Source organism: Budorcas taxicolor, chromosome 8, assembly GCF_023091745.1.
Source record: "Budorcas taxicolor isolate Tak-1 chromosome 8, Takin1.1, whole genome shotgun sequence".
Classification (NCBI taxonomy): Eukaryota; Metazoa; Chordata; class Mammalia; order Artiodactyla; family Bovidae; genus Budorcas; species Budorcas taxicolor.
Window position 1 is genome coordinate 76085940 of NC_068917.1, and position 21438 is coordinate 76107377.

The 21438-nt window shown below is 50.5% G+C and overlaps 1 protein-coding gene across 1 annotated transcript in view; it reads right to left on the minus strand.

Moving 5' to 3' along the window:
• Nucleotides 1-12301, minus strand: part of EBF2 (EBF transcription factor 2) — a 216118-nt gene extending 203817 nt beyond the window's left edge. The window contains exons 1-6 of the mRNA XM_052644509.1: nt 12014-12301; nt 9460-9616; nt 8339-8402; nt 8012-8067; nt 7440-7513; nt 705-773 (exon numbers count right to left, since the gene is read on the minus strand). Of these exons, the coding sequence (XP_052500469.1) occupies nt 705-773; nt 7440-7513; nt 8012-8067; nt 8339-8402; nt 9460-9616; nt 12014-12144 (551 nt within the window). The 5' untranslated portion in view covers nt 12145-12301. The remainder of the gene's footprint in view (nt 1-704; nt 774-7439; nt 7514-8011; nt 8068-8338; nt 8403-9459; nt 9617-12013) is intronic.
• Between the last annotated feature and the right edge of the window lie 9137 nt (nt 12302-21438).

Consider the following 21438-nt stretch of genomic DNA (forward strand, 5'->3'; position numbering starts at 1 on the left):
GTTTTTTAACGAAAGAGAAAAAATTAGGGGTGGGAATATGGGATTTCTTAAAAATTACATGATTGCTGGAAGTTAATTTGGTATTTCTTCACTGGTTTGTAAGTTCTGGTTCCAATCACAAAAACATACAGCCGAGGAGGCTGAAATCACATTTCAATGAATTAGCATCTTGTCCCAAAGAATCTTTTCCACTGTGAACATAACATAGGACCTGGAATGCAACCCTCTGTGGTAGAAAGGAACCTCCCCCTGTGCAACGGAAAGCTTGTCATCATCCCCAAACCGTAATCTAATTTGACAGTCTTCAAGCCCAACAGCAATCACAGAGAATGATGAGGAAGTGACCGAGTAACTTCGGGTGCACTGCCTCTTCTAGGAAACTTCACTGCCTCTTCTAGAAAACTGAATGAGACCCTATTTCTGCCAGGTGGGAGAGATGACATTCTTCACCACCCTTTCCCATTAGGCTGAAGTCAGAGCACCTGGAAAAGATAGAGACATCTGTTCAAAAAGGAAGGTTCTGGCTTCTTCCAAGAAACGCCAACCAAAACAAGAAAACATGTGTCAGACCAGTTCCATGCCTTGAAGGTAACATGTAACCAACCATATGGCAAAGCCCAGTGATCGGTACTCAGAGCTGAGATTCTAAAAGAGAAAAACCAGAAATGCTTTTAAAACAAAAAAAAATCACTTTTTCCCCCTACCTGTCGATGATGACAGGGTCTGAAGGAGTCTCATTTCGGTTGCCACAACTTTTCTTTTCGCAACACCGACTGTAGGTTGGGAAGGAATGAAAAGAGTAAATGAAACATGTTAAAATCCAGAAAGTACGGTGAGCATACCACGTTAAGAACATTCACAAAAATGAGTACATTCTTGGTAGCTGCTTAACTATCAGCTGCTTGAGCATGAATGTATGGCTATGTTCAAAAACACTAAACATGAAACCCAAGACTGTTCATCCAAATTCTCCATCTGTGACTTATAAACTGGTAATTCTCAGCAAATCACAACTTTCCCCAGAGCTTTATTTGTAACCTGAATGATGGATACCTGGACTTTAAGATCTAGAAGGTCACCTCCAGCTCCATGTTGAATGATTTTATTATTATATATACGTTTTTAGATCTTTGTGTCTTAATAAATACTTGAAGGAATAAGGGAAAGGAAGATGTATTTTTCAAAAAAAGACCCCAAGTAGCTGCCTGAACTATTATAAACCTTAGTTACATAACAACTTTCTTCACAGAACTCACTGTACTTTATAATAATTCATTCATCCATTTTTTCATTCACTTCCATCATTTTCTAAAGGTGAAGGAAGATTACCAGAACTATGGTGTGCATTGTCAAATGGGGGAAAAAAATCAGCAGGGAACTCTAAAAAGATATCTCTCATCATTTTCACCAGGTCTGGAACAGGAATGGGACTTAGCATGTGGTAGGTCCCATCCTGAAAATTCTGCCTCCTGAGACTTCCTTTCTACCATCTGGCAAAGTACCGGGTACCACTGGAGAAATGCTTGTGGGATCATCTGAGATGAAGAAAGAAGGGGCCCTAAGCAAATACAACAGATGGAGATGGGAAGGAGTCAGTAGGACCTAAAGAGAACAAAACACTCCCCTCCAAAAGGCATGGAAGACCTAAACAAATATGAAAAGAGCAAGGGAGGCTGGGTGGCCAGAAGCACAGGAAAATCACATCCCCATACTGCCTGTCTGCTCCTTGTCAGGACCACAGACTTCAATTTTTTTAATCTTTTCTTAAATCATTTGTATTGAAATATAGTAACTTTATAGTCTTGTGTTAGTTTCTGCTGTACAACAACGTGAATCAGTCATAGGTCTACATATATCCCCTCCCTCTTGCCCTCCCTGCCATCCCACCTCCCCATCGCACCCCTCTAGGTCTTCACACAGTGCCTAGCTGAGCTCCCTGCGCTGCACGGCAGCTTCCCACCAGCTATCAATTTTGCGCGTGGAGTGCGCATACGTCAATGCTACTTTCCGAGTCCATCCCACCCTCCCCTTTCCCCCCATTCTCTACGTCTGTGTCTCTATTCGTGCCTTAGAAATAGGCTCATCTGAACCATTTTCCTGGATTCCACATATCAATCTACGATATTTGTTCTTCTTTTTCTGACTTCACTCTGTATGACAGACTCCAGAGGACCACAGACTTCTAAATACCTCTCTCAGCTCATCCAAGCACATGGTCCATCATCACAGTAGTTGGTAAAGGACATAGTCTTGACATGGCTTATAAAAGCAGCACTATCATCCATACCACTTGGAGAATACATCTCATAAACACCAGCAATAACCAAATTTGTGTAAGTGTTGCCCTTCTCGTGATAACCTCTCTATGGTTTAAGATCATGCAGCACAATAGAAGGATGGTTAAGTGGGAACTGGAGCTCTGACATCTAACCCAACTTTGTCATTAGTCAGCTGCATGAATGTAGTCAAATTTCTTTAACCCTTCTGGGCTTGGCCTTCCTGATACATGAAATTAAAGTGTTGGACTAGATTATCTAGAGTCCCTTCTAGGTTTAAGAAGTCCACGAGGCTATGAAATTCCTTCAATTCAAAAGTGACAACAGATTAAAGAAAAGGATGAAGCCATGTGGTAGCAAAGACCCAAAGGCCCAACACCAGCCCAGTCTGAGATTTGCTTTCTGCTTCTCCACAGTGCACTCTCTGATCCTCTACAGAACTATCAATAAACAAACAGATACTTTTAAAAAGAAATTTCAAGTTCATATGTCATATGTAGGGATGTGTGGATTCTTCAGTGAACAAATCTACCATTCTCCAGAAGTTAAAAATACATGAGATATGCTTAAGAAAACTTTCACCCAATGGGCATGAAAAGGCTTGGAGAAATTTAATCAAATTAGTAGGAAGTAAAAGAAAGCTTGTTTCAACTTTCTTAGATGCTAGTGTTTGCCGCTGAAACTTCCTGAAATAATATTTTGCCTTTGAAATTATATTAAGTATTAACTTTGAAAATTCCAACCCAATAGCCTTTCCCTTCTCCAGGGGATCTTCCCAACCCAGAGATCGAACCCAGGTCTCCTGCATTACAGGCGGATTCTTTACTAGCTGAGCCACAAGGGAAGCCCATCCCAAGATTAACACCAATAAAAATGCTGGCCAGCTGCTCTCCCACCTCCCAAAACCATTGTCTCTTTTCCCAACTCCTTACCCATCCCATCATTGTTCCCCACCTCCCTCCCAATTCCTGTCTCCCACCTCTATTATTTCTATTGCTTACATCATCAGAATAATACCTTTGCAGCCCAGACAAACCCTTTTTTCTTAGCAAGACAATTTCAAAAATCCTATCCATGCTAGATATCTGAAAACCTTCTAACAAGACTCCTCTGTGACATCACCAGCAGGTCAACCCAACCTGAATCTGTGTGTGAGTCTAAATACAATCTAATTACAACAGAACACATTCAGAATGTGCCAATCTATTTTAGTTTGAGAAGGAGTGATTCTGAGGAAGCCAAGTAAGTTTGCAAAATTGCTCAGCTGAATTCAGCTGCTCTCCGTGGGGACTTTCTCTGGAGGAAAAGAAAAATAGATAAAAATGTAAGCCTGGTGCCAGCGAAATACAATGTGGGGAATCCACTCAGGGAAGGAAATGATATTCCAAGAAAAATGCAGAGAAACTTTAGGGCCCAATCTTCCATTTTCCAGCAGTAACATATTTAAGTATAATCTCTAATGTTAACACTCAGAAAAGATGCAACAAGCACTCAGCTGTTGGACTATAATAGTGAAGGTAAAAAAATTATAGGAGTGGACTGTATTCACCCCATCTGAGACCTTCATCAAATTTCTCTGGGTTAGCCAAAGCTAATTCTTTTTTTTTTTTTTTTAAGAAATGGGCTCATCAAGATGTCCTGGTTATTCTTTATTTGGTTTCTTAAATGACATTCAGTCCTCAAACCAGCAACAGTAACATAAGCAAAGGGAAGTAGAGAATATAAGACTTCCATGAACTCACATTCCCCAAACAATCACTCTGAGATCAGAGACATGGGGCGTTGACATGAAGGACCAGGTCCCTGAATTACTCAGATAACCAGCTCAAATCTCCCTTCTTTTCGGTGTAGACACAAAGTCTGTGTGACCAACTTCAGGTTCAGTTACTGTCATTAAAAGGTTTCTTAGGGATATTTTCTAACAAGCCAGTCCAAAAGTATTTTTTTAAAAACTGAACAAGACTGAAAAATAAGAAAAGATGGGAAACAAAGAGGAAACTGAACTTGCACTAGGTTAAGGCTGTGTCTCTAAATTCCACGGGGAAGCTCTAAAGTACTTTTTTTCCCCTAATGAATGAAAATGAAAGCTCTTCCTCTGCTCCTCACTCGGCATGGTTTGGCTTATTTTACTCTAGTCCTTATTTGGAGAACCTTTTACCTGAAATACTCTCAGTTTGCTCACAGGCCTCGTCTACCTTTCCTATCTCCTTGTGGGATGTTTGGAGAGGAAAAGAGAAAAAAAAAAATCAAACCAGTTGAGGATGAGAGGTGGGGAATAGGAAAAATTTTATCCCAAGGCTGAATCTTACCTGCATTTTTCAGAAAGGGATCAAGATGGGGGATAAGCAAAGGGAAAAAAGTGCCAGTCTCGGGCATAGAGTGTCCAGGCAGCCAAACTCCTAGCCAGTGTGCCCTTTCCCCTCCAAAATCGTTTTTAAAATTCAACCCTCAACTTTCAAAAATCTGTCTCTAATTTCAAACTCAAATAAGCGCACAGCATGGTAGCTTTTGTTTTGTTTTCTTCTCCCCAACTCCTCCCTGCGATTGCATAACAAAAGTGTCTAAATTCACACCATCTGGCCGATAAAGACACTGGCCCCACTGCCCGGCTGGCCCATCTGATTAGGGCCCCGTCTAGCCTGCGCCTTGTGGCGAAAAGTCACAGCTGTGGGGTTTGCTCCGGCTCAATACAACTCTGTTATTAGCCAGCTGTAGGCCTTGAGACGACTTCTGTTCAAATTATAATATCTTTTAACCCTCTGAGCATTGAGGGCACAGGGGTGGCTGGCAGCGACATAACAACTAGATTTCTCCTTGCTAATAACTGGCAAAATGAACTGAAGCAGGGAAGAGAGGAGTGGAGACAACTGGGGAAGGGAGAGAAAAGTTATACCTAAAAGAGATTTATTTTGTTGCCCCCCCAAAAGCAAAACATTGGTTTATGAGTTTTTGTTTTTGTTGTTAACCAAAGGTGACAGAACAAAAGCATTCAGGAAAATTTGCAGGTATGCCACAAATACCATGCAAATGAAACTCTGTATGTGCAGTACCCATTGAGAAATGGGGCTCATCTGACTCATTCCTTAATCACTGACTCTGATAACTGACTCAAAACGTGGGAGAGGGAACTTTTTTTCCTGATTGCAGAGTCAACCAGCTCTGACTGACAGATTGAATGGGATCCTCCCTTTCAGATAGATCCAAATCTATCATTCCAGCTAATCTCCAAGCACTCGCGCACACACACACACACACACACACACACACACACACACACAAATACAGACACAATATCCATTCCATGGATCATTTATTTACCCATAATTAATATTTGTTATAAATTCTAGTTTGGGAAGAAAATAGAGCATCTTCCCAGGTCTCAAATGAAGAGAAGTTACAGTACATTAAATTTTTATATTGTGTTACTAATGCAGACTAAACTAGAGACTTTAAAAATTGATGCTACTACTTAAACAGCATAAAATGAGGTGGATTTGATTGGGCTTAAAAATAAAAATGTCAGTCTGAACTACAGCTGGATGGGGTATGCAAGTATTATTTAAAGTGATAGGTATAATTCATCAGACAATGGGCCAGACTTGGGTTTTGTTTTCTTTTTTTTTTGTAAGAAGATAATCTCTCCCCACAAAGATGTTTGAACGTAGAAAAAAGAATTTAACAGAGAAAAACCCACCCTTCAATTAGCCAACCAAATCAAAATGTTCTGACTATTTAACCTAGGTATCACATGCAAGTTCACCTTGGAACTGTATTTTATTTCTGAATGTACCTATCAAGGAACCCTGGAATAACGGAGTACCGATCTGCTTACCCACACCTCACTCAGCTACTCAGGCAGGGAATCCTCAATCCCCTCAGCTGAGGCCACTGACAGAGCTGAACTCTGCAGTTGGCTAAGTTTGTTTTTCTAATACTTGGTCAAAACCAAAACAAACACGTCTGATTGTAATGGTTTCTTCCTGACTGGGTGAGAAGGGAGACGGGGCTGCCAGGAGCTGCCCATAAAACAATTCAAACGAAATCAGAAGGCTTGCAATTACCCAAAGCTAGCAAGGCTGATGTTGGAAGACATTCACTGAAACAGTAGCAGAGTATGAAAGAATTGAGGCTTTCTCTCCAATCAGAGATTTTGGAAGAAGAAAATCATGTATGGATATAAACACTGAAATTTTTATAGTAAAATAATCACTTCTTCCCAGAGTTTCCTTTCTATATCCTTTCTCCTTTGCTGTGGGATCCCCCATAACTAGCACATATTAGACACTCAATATACATTTGTTGAAAGAATGGATAAATGTACAGATGAATTTCTTCTATTAAAAAAAATTGTTTTTTTCTTCTGGTCCAGGAGAAGAAAGGACCCCAAATGGAATGAATTGATCTCAGAAAAGAAAATGGGAAATGGTGTAGGAATTCGGGTAGATTGCCCCTTTTACAACTCGGCCGTCAAAATCCAGCTGTTGTTCCAGACCCCGGATCTACCCGGTGAGGTTCTCTCCCAGTTCCTCCCATCCATTGCCCGGTAGTTATCCTGACCTAAGAAACTCCCCTGGCTCAGGAAATCTAGGAAAAGAAACGTCCCCGCGAGAAGAAAACGCTCCTGCATCACAGGCAGGTGCCTCATCTGGGGAACAAGGGAGCAGCACCCCCAAAATGGACCGCTCGACCCTCTGGCCTGTCCAGACTGAGTCGTTCCAAAACCTTGACTCGGTAACTCTACAAGTGGCCCCTCCTGGACATCGACCCCTAGAATGCGCGGGACCGGCGGAAACCGAGCCGTGCGGACCGGCTCAGGGAAAGTCCCCATCCCAAACTCGACCCGCGCCTGCCCAGCCCCTCCCCGCGTTCTGCGGACCGCTGGACGGCAGGTCTTCCACGGAGCAAACTCGTGCCACTCATGGGGTGGAATCCTGGGTGGTTCTGGGCTGCCTTTTCGAGTCCTGATCAATTTGTTCTTAGAATCTTACTTTTAAGGCGGAAATCCAGCCAACCGGCCCTATGAGCAAGTCCCGGCGAGGCCGCCCGCCCAAGCGCGCCACCACTCCCCAAGGTCATCGCCGGGGACGCAGGCACGTCAGCGCGCCCCGAGCTGCTCACCTGCCCCGCGTTCCAGCCAAGCCCGCGGGAAAACACGGCTCTTACCTGCACATCACTTCGTGTGTCAGGAGAACTCGGCACATTTCCGGATTCTTATTTTGTCCCTCGTAAGCTATGGGCTGAGAAGGAGGCGCCGGCAGGGAGGGACAAAGGAAAGGGGACGTTAGATCGAGAACAGAATCGGGTTTCTTCTCTCTAACCACAACTTCCTCAGGAGTCCCCGCTGGTCGCCCTGAACCTGAGTTGTGCCTGGTTAACTCCAACAAAATACCAAGACAAAAGTTTGCCCTAGTGAGGACATAATTGTTGCAAAAGGGAATGTTTGTGTGTGGTGGGGGTGGGGGGTGCTGAATCTCCCAATAAGTCCTTCCCCTCTTCATCCCGCTGTTTGCCTACTCCCATCCCCAGAGCCTCCCCAACCAGAAAGAAACTGGACAATTAGGGAGAGAGAGGGAAAAAATGTTTTTCCAGAGAAGACAAAATGTCAGTTGATGTGGAGGGGCTGTGAAGAGTGACCCAGGAAATCTCAAAGACAGACAAGGAGGGTGGGGAGGGAGGAGAATGGAGGACCCTCAAGCCGAGGAGGGGGGAGGAGGGGAGTGAACTGCCAGGCTCACCTGCTTGGTGACTGAGTCAATGAGCCTGACGTACAGGTCCTGCTCGGTGCGGACACCTGCCAGGGAGATGGGGCGGGTGTGAGGTGAGCACTGAGGAGCCCCTCCCGGGCACCCCAAACCTGTCCCGATGCCGGGGGACCAGGGCGGAGTGCAAACTGAGCCGTCCTGGGGTCAGAGACCACCCGCCCTTGCCCCTGGCTCGGAGACAGCTTCCCGCAGCCCTGCTCTCCCTGGGCCTGCAGGATGCCTGCCAAAGACCAGGACAAGGTCAACTGCCTTCCTTAGAAGAGGCCGGCGTGGGCGCCTCGGGGGGCGCAAGGCGCTCACCGTTGCTGTAGAGCAGCTGTAACTTGTAGTGGGTGCCGTTGTTGGTCTTCTCATTGCCTTGTTCCTGAAAAGACAGAGACCCTTGCTTTCCATCCCCTCAAAATGATAAAAAGAGCAAAGGGACTTCCCTAGCCCAACTCCCACAGCCTTTCTCTTGGTCACTCAGCAGCTTTGAACAGACCCCTGCCCAGGCCCAGGTCAAAGGGCAGCAACATTGGATGCTGGCCACGCTCCAAAACTTTCCAAGGCTCCCAGGCGCTTGACCCTCTCCAACAGTCTGTCCCTTCCTCTTAAAAATGTCCTCACAAAGGCGACCGCCAGACTGGGGACCTCCAGACACCATGTCCATGCTGCGTTTAAACAGACCCCACCCAACCCATCGGATGCTGCAGAAAGGAAGGGACCTGTCACTTGGGAGAGCAGCATTTGGCCATGTCCCACCAGGACTGGAGGCTTGGGGCAATGAACTCAGGGACCCAAGCCCAAGTTCAAGAAGAACCCTAGGAGGAACCTGCTCTCAAACTTGAATTGTACAGCTGAGGAAGCTGAGGACTGAGGCCCAGAGAAGGCAAGAGATGTTCCCTTCCTCCCACATCCTATTCATCTGAGCTCGAATTCAGCCCCCACACCCAGGCCTGGGTTGGGGGCTGGCACTGCTGTGGGAACCAGAGTGGAAGGCTAGGGTTGGGACGGGTAGTCCCGCAAGCCAAGACTGGTTTTTGTGCATTTCCACCTTGTACCTATCTTACCCACCCTGATGCGATCGCAGGTGCAAAATAATAATAATAAATAACCCGGAGAAGGGCAGCGGCAGCCTTGACTATATGTTTAAATTATGTATGCTCTTGTCAGAAGGATATCTGCTCCGCGATCAGTCTGTGACCACGCTCTGCTAACGATCCAGGAGTCGGGTGAGCAGCCACCAGCGCCCCTGCGGGAGGTGCAGGCGGGAGAAGGTGCGGGGAAATCCGACTGATTTAGAAGGCTGGGAGTGAGAAGCCTCGATTTATCATCCCTCCTGATGGAAGCGGAAAAGTCTCCGGAGTGACAGATGGGATCTTTAGTGCTTTGCAAGTAGGTAGTTATGAGACCCGCGAGGGGAAGAGGGGACCTGCGCTTACTTTGTCGTTCTCCACAAAGTCTACGAAGGCGGTGCGCTCGATCTCCACCGGCTGCCCCTGCCTGTCGTAGAGCGCCAGGACGAAGTGAAAGAAGTTGGATTTCCTCAAGTTGGAGGGAGGCTGTTTCTCAAAGTGGGCCCGGGACAGGGCTACGCCGCTGGGCATGAAGAGGCACGGTGGGGACACAGGGCACGAGGAAAGAGAGAAAGACACGAAGTTACCAAACGGGCCCAGGCAACATAGCAGAGTTAAGGGTCCTTTTCTTCTATTACGATTAAGAAGCAGGGACTTCTTAAAGGAGTCACAGCTGTTCCAGCCTGCGGGCGTCCCACTCCCGAGAGCTCAATCTCCAGCCTTTAGTAGAGACCAAGGAACCCCGACTGCAGACCAAAGCCCGGTGGGTCCTCCCCACCCCCAGCGGCCCTATTCTTGTCCCCTCGGGCCGCCCCCATCTTGTTCCTCAAGTAGTTCCCCCGACTGGGTAGGGATTCGGAGCTGGGCCTGGAGCATAGGGGCTAAGCGCCTCATCCCTTTGAAAGAAGTGACCCTTTTCCTTCATCTTCATTGGAGTTACCCGTCCTGGCACTATTGCCCACAACGCCTCCCAAACTGCTCAGAAAGGCGGTGGGCGAGAACCCTGAGGGAGCCGGACGGGAAGCCTAGAGGCTAAGTCCAAGTCTTGCCGGGAGGCCTCACCTCCTGCTTCCCTCGCTCTTCCGAAAAGTTGCGCGCGGGCTAGGGGCAGGGCGCAAGCCCCCTTGACCAGTACTAGGGATCGGGGCCCACCACGGACGACGTGATCCTGAGAACCTCGCCCCTGGAACTGCTGAACTTGGGACAAGCCGAAATGTATTGAGTGAGAGCGCGTCCTCGCCTGGAGCCGACAGTCTCCCGGCTCAAGCCGCATCTCCGGGTGTCGCCGGCCAAACCCGCTGACCGCGAAAGCCGCGTTGGCGGAACCGGGAGATGCCCTGGAGCCTATTGAGTCTGTGCACATACCTCCCCGCCGACCTGTCGCGGCCGGAGACAAACTGGCCGCCAGATCACATTTAACGGGAGACCCGGCGCCCAGGAGAGCAAGCAGATGGACGTAGCTGCTCGGGGCGCTGGGGTCGCCGGGCGTCTTTCCCCGGGGCGCGCGAGTACTTTCACTCTTTTGAAGATTGTAAGATTTTGACTAGAATCCCCCATCGGACTGCCTGCTTCAACTTTAACAATTACTGGATCGGGGAAAGGAGGAAAGTAGAGGAGGTGTCTTTTGAGAGCTCTACGAGGGACTGCCCCGAGGCACCCGCTCTGCAGTCCTGCCTGTTTTCCCTCGGCCCGCAGCCCAGCGAGTCCCCCAGACGGCCAGGAAAGCCGCCGCCGCCGCAGCGAGCCATCTGCTCCAGGACACTGGCGCCCCCGGGCTGAGGCAGAGGGAGGGAGCTGCCGCCTGTCCGGGTCTCCCAAGCGAAGCGACTTTGGCTTCCTCTCCTCCAAGAGTGGCGGCCCGCTTCGCTCTAACCGGGACACCTGGAGTCCTGGCCCGGACTGGAGTCATTTCTCCGCGCGGTGTCGGGACTTAGAGGGCGCTGGCCAGGAGAGCCGATAGAGAGGCTGCAGTCATGGGAAGAAGTTCGTGGACTCTTGGGCGTTAAGGAGCTGTTTCCCGCAGACAAGGTCGTGGAGACCACACATCTCAGCTCCACAGTGGTGATGCGGGAGGGGAACCAGAATGTTTTCACGGAGTGGCAGCCTAGACAAGGCATTTACTACCCCCGGCACAAGGATGCTCAAAACAAAGTCAACTTCGGGTACTCGTATAACTACAGGCTTGTCACCCCTGCGCTTGCCTCACGTCTCCTTCCCTCCTTTCATTCCCTCTGTGGTCCCTTCTACTGTTACTCCCCGTCTTTTCTGCTTAGTCTCGTCTCTGCTCCTCACCCCCGCCTCTGTGCGTCTGGTCCACTGTTTTATCCCTGCGCCCGGACCCTCCAGCCTGGCCCCTCCCTGGGCGCCCGGCGGATCTGCCTTCCCCGGCAGGCGCGCTCCGGCTTCTCCGGCTCCTCCAGCCGCCGCCGCCGCCATCTGGCCGTGGGCTCCGGGCCTCCAGGAATCGCCCGACAAGATGCGGGAGGAGAGGCGCTCTCAAGGAGTGAGACGAAACCCGAGAATAGCCGGGAAGCCGGCTCTCCTCCGGCTGCCGCCGGTCTGGGTCCTCACTCTCCTTTCCTGGCCCGGCCCGCCTGCCAGGACTGGGGACCAAGCTGAGAAGCATCAGATACTACTTTGTTATTTTTCCTCCCAAAGAGTAGTCTGCGGAGAAGGAGTGGGGAACCCAGGCAGTTCAGAAACTCCAGTGTTGGCGGAGGGGTAAGTATTCCCCTAACAGCAGCGACCTGCTGGCCGGAGGGTGAGCCCTAGCGCGCGGGGCCAGGGCGACAGATGCGGAGGAGAGAGAACGAGCAAGAGAGAGACCAGCGAGGGGGATGACACACGGAGACAGACAGTGAGAGCGAGAGGGAACAGGCGAGAGATCGCGAGCAGAATCACTCTGCGGCCGTCCCGTTACCTCTGCGCCGCGACATTGGCGTCCACCACGCCGACGTTTCGGACCCAGGACCTGACCGAATCCATCTCGGCGCCCAGCGATTTCTCTTTTAGAGCTGGTCCTCTTCCTAAAGTATCTTGGATCCCAAACATTTAAAAAGTCTTATCTACTGTCGCTTTAAAAAAATGAGTTACAACCCTGTCCTCGCTTTTCCCAACGTTGCTACCAAGCCGTCTCCTCCAGAAGCAATCCAAGAAACGGGATCAAGTGCTCAAGTTTGAGTCTCTCTTGGGGGAAAATAATAAAAGATAACCTGTCCTTTGCTTCCACGCGTGAGGTGCGGGCTGATGTAGCTAAAGTTTGGGTTATATCCTTCGCAAGTTCAGATCTGCCGCCTCAGGCCCTCCGCCTTAGGTCGCTCGCATCCTTCCAGTGGCAGCGCTGCCTCCAGAAAGTGATCACAATTTTGAAGCATCACCTGTTCTGGGAGAAACAGGAGGAGATTGATGGCTGCCTAATCTCTCCCCTTCCTCCTGGTCCCCCACCCCCCCTCCCTGCTCCTCCCCACCGCTCCAATTTAAAAAAATAAAAAAAAAAAAATCCCCAACAGGATCGGTAGTATAAGGAAGGGGAAGACCCGGAGTCGAGAGGAGGCGGTGGCTGCGAACACTGCGGAGCCGGGTTACAACCGCGCGCCTGCCCCATGAATGGGTTACTACGGCCCCAGGCCGCGGGAGGCGGAGCCGAGGCCCGATTAGGAGCCTCATTTGCATGAACGCTCGGGATTGGCCGGCGCTGAGCAGGCCTGGTCGACGTCCTTAGGCGGCGCGCGCCACGCTTGGCGTTGCCTGTAGTCCGGGAGGTGAAAGGGGACAGAAAGCTGCGGGCGCTGAGTCCTAGCCCGAACCCCGTGTGAGTGTGTGTGTGTGTGTGTGTGTGTGTGTGTGTGTGTGTGTGTGTGTGTGTGTGTGTGCGCGCGCGCGCGCGCGTGAGAGGGGGGCCCACAAATCTTGCCCTGAAATCGGGTAGCCTGGCCCTGCCGGCTGGTGCGCGCCGGATAAGTCTGGTCACGGCCGCTGGAAGCTTCAGCGAGCCTGCCTCTAAATGCGGACTTTCGTAGCCTGCGGGAGGCATATTCATTCCCAGGGCTGCTTGGGTTCTATGTGCAGGTCTATGAAGAAGCGGAGTGTGACCACATGTACTTAATGTTTTGTGCAAACGTTCCCGAAAGCAACCCAGTTCCCTGGACGGGCTCTTTCGAGTCTCCTGGAGTTACTTGGTGACTGTGAGCCGTTTACACGTTAAAAGACAAGGATATATGAATGAAAGCGGAGCGGGGTGGGGGGGGTGGCAGGAGGCGGACGAACAAGGCTCAAGTGCTATTCAAATAAATAGGATGTCGCGGGAAATGGTCTGAGCGCTAAGGAAAATACCCCCCGGCGGACGCGAGCCTGAGTTGCACCCGGTGCAGATGAAAGACTGCTGACAGATCGTGGCAGGCTGAGTGCGAGAGCTGCCCGGCGTTTGTCCCGCGAGCTCCCTCCTGTCCCCATTCCCTCCCACCGCCACACACCCCCCGCCCCGCAAGTTCCCGAAGCCCCCAGGGGTCAGCAGAGGAGCTGTGGGGAGGCAGCGGGGGCAGTTGCGGAAACTTTGCCCAAAGCTCGCGGTCGCCACGGTGCTGGCCGCGCGGGCTGAGGGCCGGAAGGCGGCGGCAAGCTCCGCCAAACAGCTGAAACCCTAGAAGGCTTTTTAACTACGCCGGGCAGCTCGCGGTTCCTATTAAAAAAAAAAAAATCCTCCTGGGTGGGTGTTATTTTCTGGCTTCTCCTTTTGTATTCTGATCTGTGCATAGATCTGCTGCTGAAATCTAGAACACCAGCGCGAAAACAGATTTGAAGACAATGAATGCAAATCTGTGCTCAAAGACCATCTGCCGTGGAGGAGACAAATCAGCTGTTCTGCACAGTTCGAGCGGCTGTGCCCAGGCCTCCCAGCCTCATTACCGAGAGGGCCCGGGCTAAAGCCTGGGTTTCATTCTGGAGACTTCCCCACCCCACCCCCCTAACACACACTTAGGACGCAAATCTGAGTGCGCCTTGACTCCCGACGAGATCCCTTAGTGTGTAGCTGATCGCTCACAATTGAACTGCGAGAGTTTGCCGCTAGAGGACACAGCGCCTTTGCAACTCGTTTGCCTGGGAGGACGGGAAGCTCGCACTTTTCAGCAATGCCGCTCTCCTTCGAGAAAGCTATGGATAGGGAAAACCGCGACCTGACTGAGTGGACCGAACGCACTCGGGAAGCGCAAGGGGCTCTACTTTGAAGATTCACTTGAAAACCGACCCGGAGAGGGAGAGGGTGCGCGGAACCTCATTACACAAACCCGGATCCCGGGATTGGGGTGGTTGATGGTGTGGGTAGGGAGACCATAAAGGTTGTGAAATCCCCACCTCTGGTTTGTGTCGACTGTGGCACCTCCACTCCAGGGCTCTGGATTGGTGTCGTTGGACGAGAAGGGCAGGGGTGAAGGGCGATTGAGCATAAAAATATGGAACTATGGAACAGGACTGTTGTAAAAGCCAAGTAAGATAGATGTCCAAAGAAGAAAGGAGGGTGGGCGGAAAAATTTGTAGGATGAAACTTACTTCTTGTTTTAGCTATTTTATGCAGATTTTATGGGTGATTTCATCCCTGAAAAAACTAAACACCTGGAATCTTCTACCTTCTGTTTGTAAATTTCTCAGAACCTCAAGTAATCACCCACCCCCCATCTTCATCCTCGGTTCGTGCCCAGCGGAGCCAACGAGCTCCTTGGCGGAGAGTGTTGAACAGTCCGTGAGGCCCTCAAGACTTTTGGAGGAGGCCGGAGATTTTTTTTGTTTGTTTTTTTACCCTTAGGGGGTCTCTGACCTGCAGCGTACCAGAAAAGGTACGGAGCGCAGCCTCTAGGGACCCCGAGGCAGCAGAGAGCCCGGACCGTCTGCCCCTGACGCCCATGTTGGCTGGGGTTAAAGGGCAGACCCAGGGTCGAGGACACTGGCTCTTCTCTCCCGCACCAGCTGCTACCCAAATTATGCCCCTCAGGAAGCGAATGAATTGGTTCATTCTCCCAGCTCCCTGCTGCCCGCCCCAAACCAGACGACCCCGCACGGCGGGCGCCCCCACCTCACATCCCAGAGACAAGTTCAGGGGCCTCAGTGCCCAGGCAGGAGGCAGTTTTAAAAAATCGTGGCCCCGGAACCCTGACCTGGGTGTAGCGGAGAGCCGCTCCGCTCCTCTCCGGCTGCGCTAGAGGTGCCCTCCCTGTCACCACGGCGCAGGGCTTTCGGGGCGAACGGTAGCCACGATGCTGCGGGCCCTGTGGGCTTCGAGCCACGGACAATCAAGTTCCCTCTAGGCTGGGACCGAGTTCCCTGGCTAGCGCAAGGAGGGTGTTGGAGGGGGCACGGAACGGGGGGGAGCAGCCTTGGGCCCAGAAAGGCGGCGCTTCAGCCTTCGGGGAGCAAGGAGCGTTTCTGCCACCCGAGTTGGGTTTAATTAGGTCTGTGTGGGTTGGGGAAGGGGTTGGCGCAGAGTCGGCCACCCGCGCCGAGGATGAGCGCTGGTTAACGATGGAGTGAGCTGCGCGGTGGCTGCGCCCGGAGGGTCTCTAGCATCTCGATGGCCTCCGGCTACCCCCGAACAAACCACCTTTTCGAACACGCCACAAAAAATCCGCCCCGAGCCGTGCGGAGGCCCTGCAGGCGCAGCTGCGGCCCGGGGAAGCCCTGCCCGGCGGGGGTGCGGAGCCCGCGCGCGCCTCCGGGGCTTGGGCCAGCCAGCTTCGTTCCGCCCCTTACCGGGCTCGAGAAAAATCCGAGATGAACATTATTAAAATTCTTCCTAACCATCTAGTTACACAAAACCAAGGTCGGAGTCGTGGTATTCCGTCTTTCCCCTTGTCCCCTCTTTTGTTTACTCTTCCCAAGAAACCCCCGGGTGTTTCCCTCCCACGCGTTCAAATTTCACATCTGCATCTTGGTGCGATACGTTCAATTTCCTCCCGGTTGGTTTTAAGGCCGGTTTCCCCGGTTTCTCGGTCCAGTCTCCTGGGCGCCGCGTCTCTCCTCCGGGTCAGAGGTTCCGAGATTTTTCTTAGAAAATTGCTCTCTGGGCCTAGTTCTCGTCCAGCATGGCCCAGAGATGAAATTGAAGGTGTGAGAACACCCCCCCATCCCCCCACCCCACCCGCACACACACAGACAGAGCCGGATCTTCACCCCCACCCCCAGACACACGCGAGGCGCTTAGGTCTAGCAACCGGACAAACTGAGCCTGACTGGTTCTCAGGGAATTCGATCCGCAGGGACAGTCTGGGTTTTATAAATGTGAAAAGGCAGCACTCTCCGAAAACCTCTCTTCGGACGTGAATTTTCCAGTTTGTTTGCTTTAGTTGACACCTTTGATTTTTTATTTGTCTGAGTAGAAATAGACAGGCTCACTATCTTTGACCCCTGACAATATTTAGCTCACAATGCTTCGAAAAATAATTTTTTAAAATACCCAACTCCACTCCCTCCCAGTTCAGATTTCAACTCTGCATCAGTTAAATATCCAAATCCACCAACTCCACTCCAAATTTCTTATTGAAATTGGACTTGAACGCTTCATAAAAGAATTCCCCGGGGTGGGGGAGGGGCAGGAACTACTGTATTCACAAATGTGCTACAAATACTTCAGGACTCTATCATCATACCAAACAGAGCCCTTTAAAGACAATTTGGTAAAAATTTAGATTCTCTTCTTGATTTATTTTTTCAGAGTGAAAGGGATTCCAGCGGGAACAGCTGCAGAAATACTGAGGCGACGAAAAACACTTTTCAGACACACGATGTGATGCCCAGGCCAGTGAAAACGGACTGAAGGAGTCAGAAGGCTTTATCCTGACATTCGACAACTCCAGAAAGTCACTTCCTCTTTCTCTCCTCTTCTTTTTCTTCCTCTTTTCTCTCCTGCTCTTTCACCCTCTCAGAAATACCCTTCCCTCTCATTTTCTTGTTCCGGGCATACCGAGTGAGCGATGGAGCCGAGTCAGAGACGCGGAAAGGTCAGCTGAACAAATTTTCGAAGCAGCAGCCGCGTTTGGACGTTTGGAGCGCAGACGTCGGAGCAGGGTCCACGGTGCGTGTGTGTGTTGGGGAACAGGTGATCCACAGAGAAAGAAGTGCCTGTTGCGGCCTCCACGCGCACCTGGGGACCCGATTTCCTGGGTGGATAGGGTGGCTTTCTCGTCAAGCCCGGGTTTGAGGCTGTGCTGGGGTAAGCCCGCCGTTTGCAACCCCTTTAGGAGGAAGCTGCGCACCAAGGCGGTGGCGTCTCCGTCACCGCGGAATTAAGGCGAATTGACCCGCATTAAGAGACCCAATCGAGCAAGTCTCCCGCAGAATAGGGCTGAAAGGAAGATACAAACGAACGCAGGCGGGACGTTTACCCAGCACTTCTGCGGAGCCAGGCACTGTCAGGCACTTTCTCACCTTTAAACTTGACAGCCACACTTTAAGACGGACCTATTTGCCTCCACTTTACAGTTGAATGAAATGAGAATGGGAGGTGACAAGTGACATCTCAGTTGATAAGTAGGGAACAAAGATCCCTACTGATGTCCCACTTCTAAGGCAACACAATGGTGAGCAACTTAAGGCCTTAACACAGAAAAAGTCCAGTGGGACTCTTTCTGGCCCTTTTTTTTATTTTTCGGCTTCTCGGTTTAGCTGAGGGAGAAGATAACATGTGCTCCTCCGAAGCGACCCCCGCCCCCCTCCCGCGCGTCTTTTCCTAATGGTCCCAGCACCGCCCCCGCTCTGCCAGCCGCCAGGATAAAGCCCTCGAGACCCGCCAGCTCCTTCCCCGCTCGCCGCGGAGGTGTGAGCGATGTGTTGATTATTCATATTTTTGCCGAGCTTACCCTCCACCGTGCCGCCGGGCCGCATTTCAAACGTACACACACGTACACACTTGTACACGCGCGCTCCGCGGCCCTGAGCTCGCCCTGCGCTCTGCGCCCGCGGGCATCGCGACCCTCACCCCAGGGACCCCCTCCTCGATCTGGTGTGTGTGTGTATGTGTGTGTGTGTGTGTGTGTGTGTTAGTCGCTCAGTCGTGTCCTACTCTGCGATCCCGTGGACAGTAACCCACCAGGCTCCTCTGTCCATGGGATTCTCCAGGCAAGAGTACTGGAATGGGTAACCATTTTCTTCTCCAGGGCGCCTTCCCGACCCAGGGATCGAACCGGAGTCTCCCGCACTAGAGGCAGATTCTTTACTGTCTGAGCCACCAGGGAAGGGGAGGGGTGAGCAAAAGGCTCCCACTCCCCTCTCTGCACAAGTCACCTCTTCCTCCAACCTCCGAAACGCACACTTGGCTTCCAGATCCAACTTTCTTCCCCGTAATACACTTGTCTTCCCAACTCCCCATCCCTACCCCCGCCTCGGATTGCGTGTGTGGAGAGGGGTAATGGGTACAGCTACAAGCATGTCACCAGTCAGAATATCATTCCAGTCGGCACCAGGCGATCTCCTCTCACACGCACACCTCAGCGTCACCTCCACCCACACCACACACCTCCGTGGCAAGAGACAAAATCGGGAAAAGGCAGTTGGGTACAAGGCATGCTTTCACGTTGTCTTTAACGGTGTAAATAGGACTTCTAGCTCTAGGATCTCCTCAAATGCTGCCCGAGGGCTAGAAATTCAATTTCTGGCTGATGCGAACCCCTCCACATCTCCCTGGAGGTGGACACGCATTTCAGAGCGCGGGGTTCAGGGTTAGGAAACCTCTGAACAGGCTGGGAAAACAGAGAGCAGACCGGGCTGGGCAGCTCCGTCCCACCCTCGAAAGGGCGACAGAACTTCCACTTACTCTGGTTTCACGGAGGAAATCGAGCAGGGGTCAAGTTGCTTGGAAGGTCAGCCCTGGGGACTGTCTCGAGGGCCGGGAAGCGCCTGAACAGTATTATGAGCAATGGCAGCTGAGCCCGATAGGGGGCGCTAGACTAAAGGCAATAAAATCCTCTCGAGTGCCGCACTTTCTGCAGCTCTGACGCGGGACGAGTTGGGGCGCTCTAGTGGTTTCTATGGCTTCCGTGGTTGCTCAGCTGGTAAAGAACTTGCCTGCATTGCGGGAGACCTGGGTTCGATCCCTGGGTTGGGAAGATCCTCTGGAGAAGGGAACGGCTACCCACTCCAGCATCATTCCGGCCTGGAGAATTCCATGGACAGAGGAGCCTGGCGGGCGCTACAGTCTATGGGGTCGCAAAGTGGTCCCTATGGGGGAAGCAGGGTGAAAAAGGAGAAACCCTTCCGGCTTTGGTGTCCTCAGACCCAGATTAGAGCCACGCATTTGCTGGTGAAGTCTTGGGCATTTGATCCTCCTCCTAGGGGCCTCAGTTTCCTAATCCGTAAAATGGGAGTGTTATTCCTTTGAACCTCGGTTTCTTTATTGGTAAAATGGACCTATTTCTTTCCCCAGGACTTCATTTGCTTTATGGACTAAAAGGTAGCTTAGGTGAAAGTAGCTGGCCCATAGTAGGTGTTCAATAAATGCCTGTTTCCCTTCGCCAACTTCATCGGTAAAATGCGCAGGATGATATTGGCTCATTGTACGTCATGAGGGCCTGTGAGTCTCCTGTGAGGGTGGTTTTCACCCACCACCCCTCCTGACCCCACCCTTCCTGTGAGCTCCTTGAGCAGGATTTCGGACTTGGCTTTTCTTAGTTCCTTGCCCCGCACTGGCTGTTCCCTGCAGTGGGCGCTATTTTTGTTGCTGTTTGTTTAACATGGAATTATCTCTAGCAAAGTGCTTTGGAACTTATCTGGTGCCTCCGGGTGTCAGAGGGCCTGGAAAGCACTCGATGGGGCCTTTCCACGGGGAGGGGCTGGGACTTCCTAGGAGTCTGCGATGAGGACCCAGCGCTGCTATTTCCGCAGCAGTGGCTAGGTCGCACCCCCGAACGCAAGCGCGGTTGGCTATGGGGCCATTGCCGGCGGGCAGGCGTGCTGGAATCGCGAAAACCTCCAGAGAACTGAAGGAAAATGCAAGGAGTTCTGGAAAAGTCCTTCCGTCGGGGTGGCCGTCACCAGCTGATTGATAGGGAGCCGGGAGCCCCTCCGCGCGCTGCGCGCTCCGCAGGGGACGCGGCTCTCCAAACGCTGCGTGCTGGTCTCGGTCTCCGTGGAGCTGAACTCCCGAATAGTGCTTCCTATAATCCGCGTTCAGCGAAGCTGACCAGGGAAGACAAGAGGGGAAAGAAACCAGACGCAGAGAGCAGAAAAGGAGGGGGTCCGGGGGAAGAAAGAGGTTCCGGAAATTTTATATCCCATAGTACTAAAGCCTCCTAGAAGCTCCTTATTAACTGCACCTTTTATGCAAAAGCAATGCATGTTTAATGCAGAAAAATATGCATAGAAACAAAAACAACAAAAGAAATTCATAATCACGCCTACTCAAACTAACACAGACTGGTTGTTCATATTTGAGTAGGTTTTCTCTCACCTTTCTTTCTGATTTCTATATACTGATTTGTAAGTTTTCTGCTCACTTAATACAGTGTATTTTCCATACAACTAAATATTTTCCTACAGTAACGTTTAATATTGGCATACTATTTCATTTTCCAGAAAAGTTACACTATTAATTGTTTAACCAATTGCTATTGTTGAACATTTAAGTTATTTCTGATTTTTCACCATTATAAATAACACTGTGATGAACATCTTTGTAGATTTTGCTTTTCACATACTATGTGAGATAAAGTCCTAGAAGTAAAATTGCAAGATCAAGGGTTATGCATTTTTCTTAAACCTTAATACAGAGTGATAAGTTGTCTTCTTGAAAGACAATATTTACTCTCTCCCTGCCCCCACACTCAGTCTTGCTCAATCCTGGAAGTTATTTTCTTGTTTTAAAAATTTGTTAATTTGATAGATTGCCAATGTCTTTTGGTTCTTTTATTTGAGACTTATTTATATTTCATGAATTTCCAATAAGGAGAAATTATATTTCATTCATTTTTTGGCCACTGTATTTTGAGGGTGTTGCAATTTCCCATTTTATTAGGGTGTTGCATTCTAATTCATCATGTATGTTGCAAATATTTCCCCCAATCTTTGTTTGCCCTTCATTGTGTTTATGGTAATTTTTTTGGTGGCAGATACAGATGTAGTTAAAATTTTTTAATGTGCAAGTAACAAAACAGCAGTAACCTAAATGATAAAGACACTTAAATATCTGACATAACAAGAAACCTGAGGGTAGATGGCCCCAAGTTAGGTGGTAGTGTTGCTTAGTCCCTAAGTCGTGTCCGACCCTCTGCGACCCCATGGACTGTAGCCCACCAGGCTCCTCTGTCCATGGAATTTCCCAGGCAAGAATACTGCAGTGGGTTGCCATTTCCTTCTCCAGAGAAT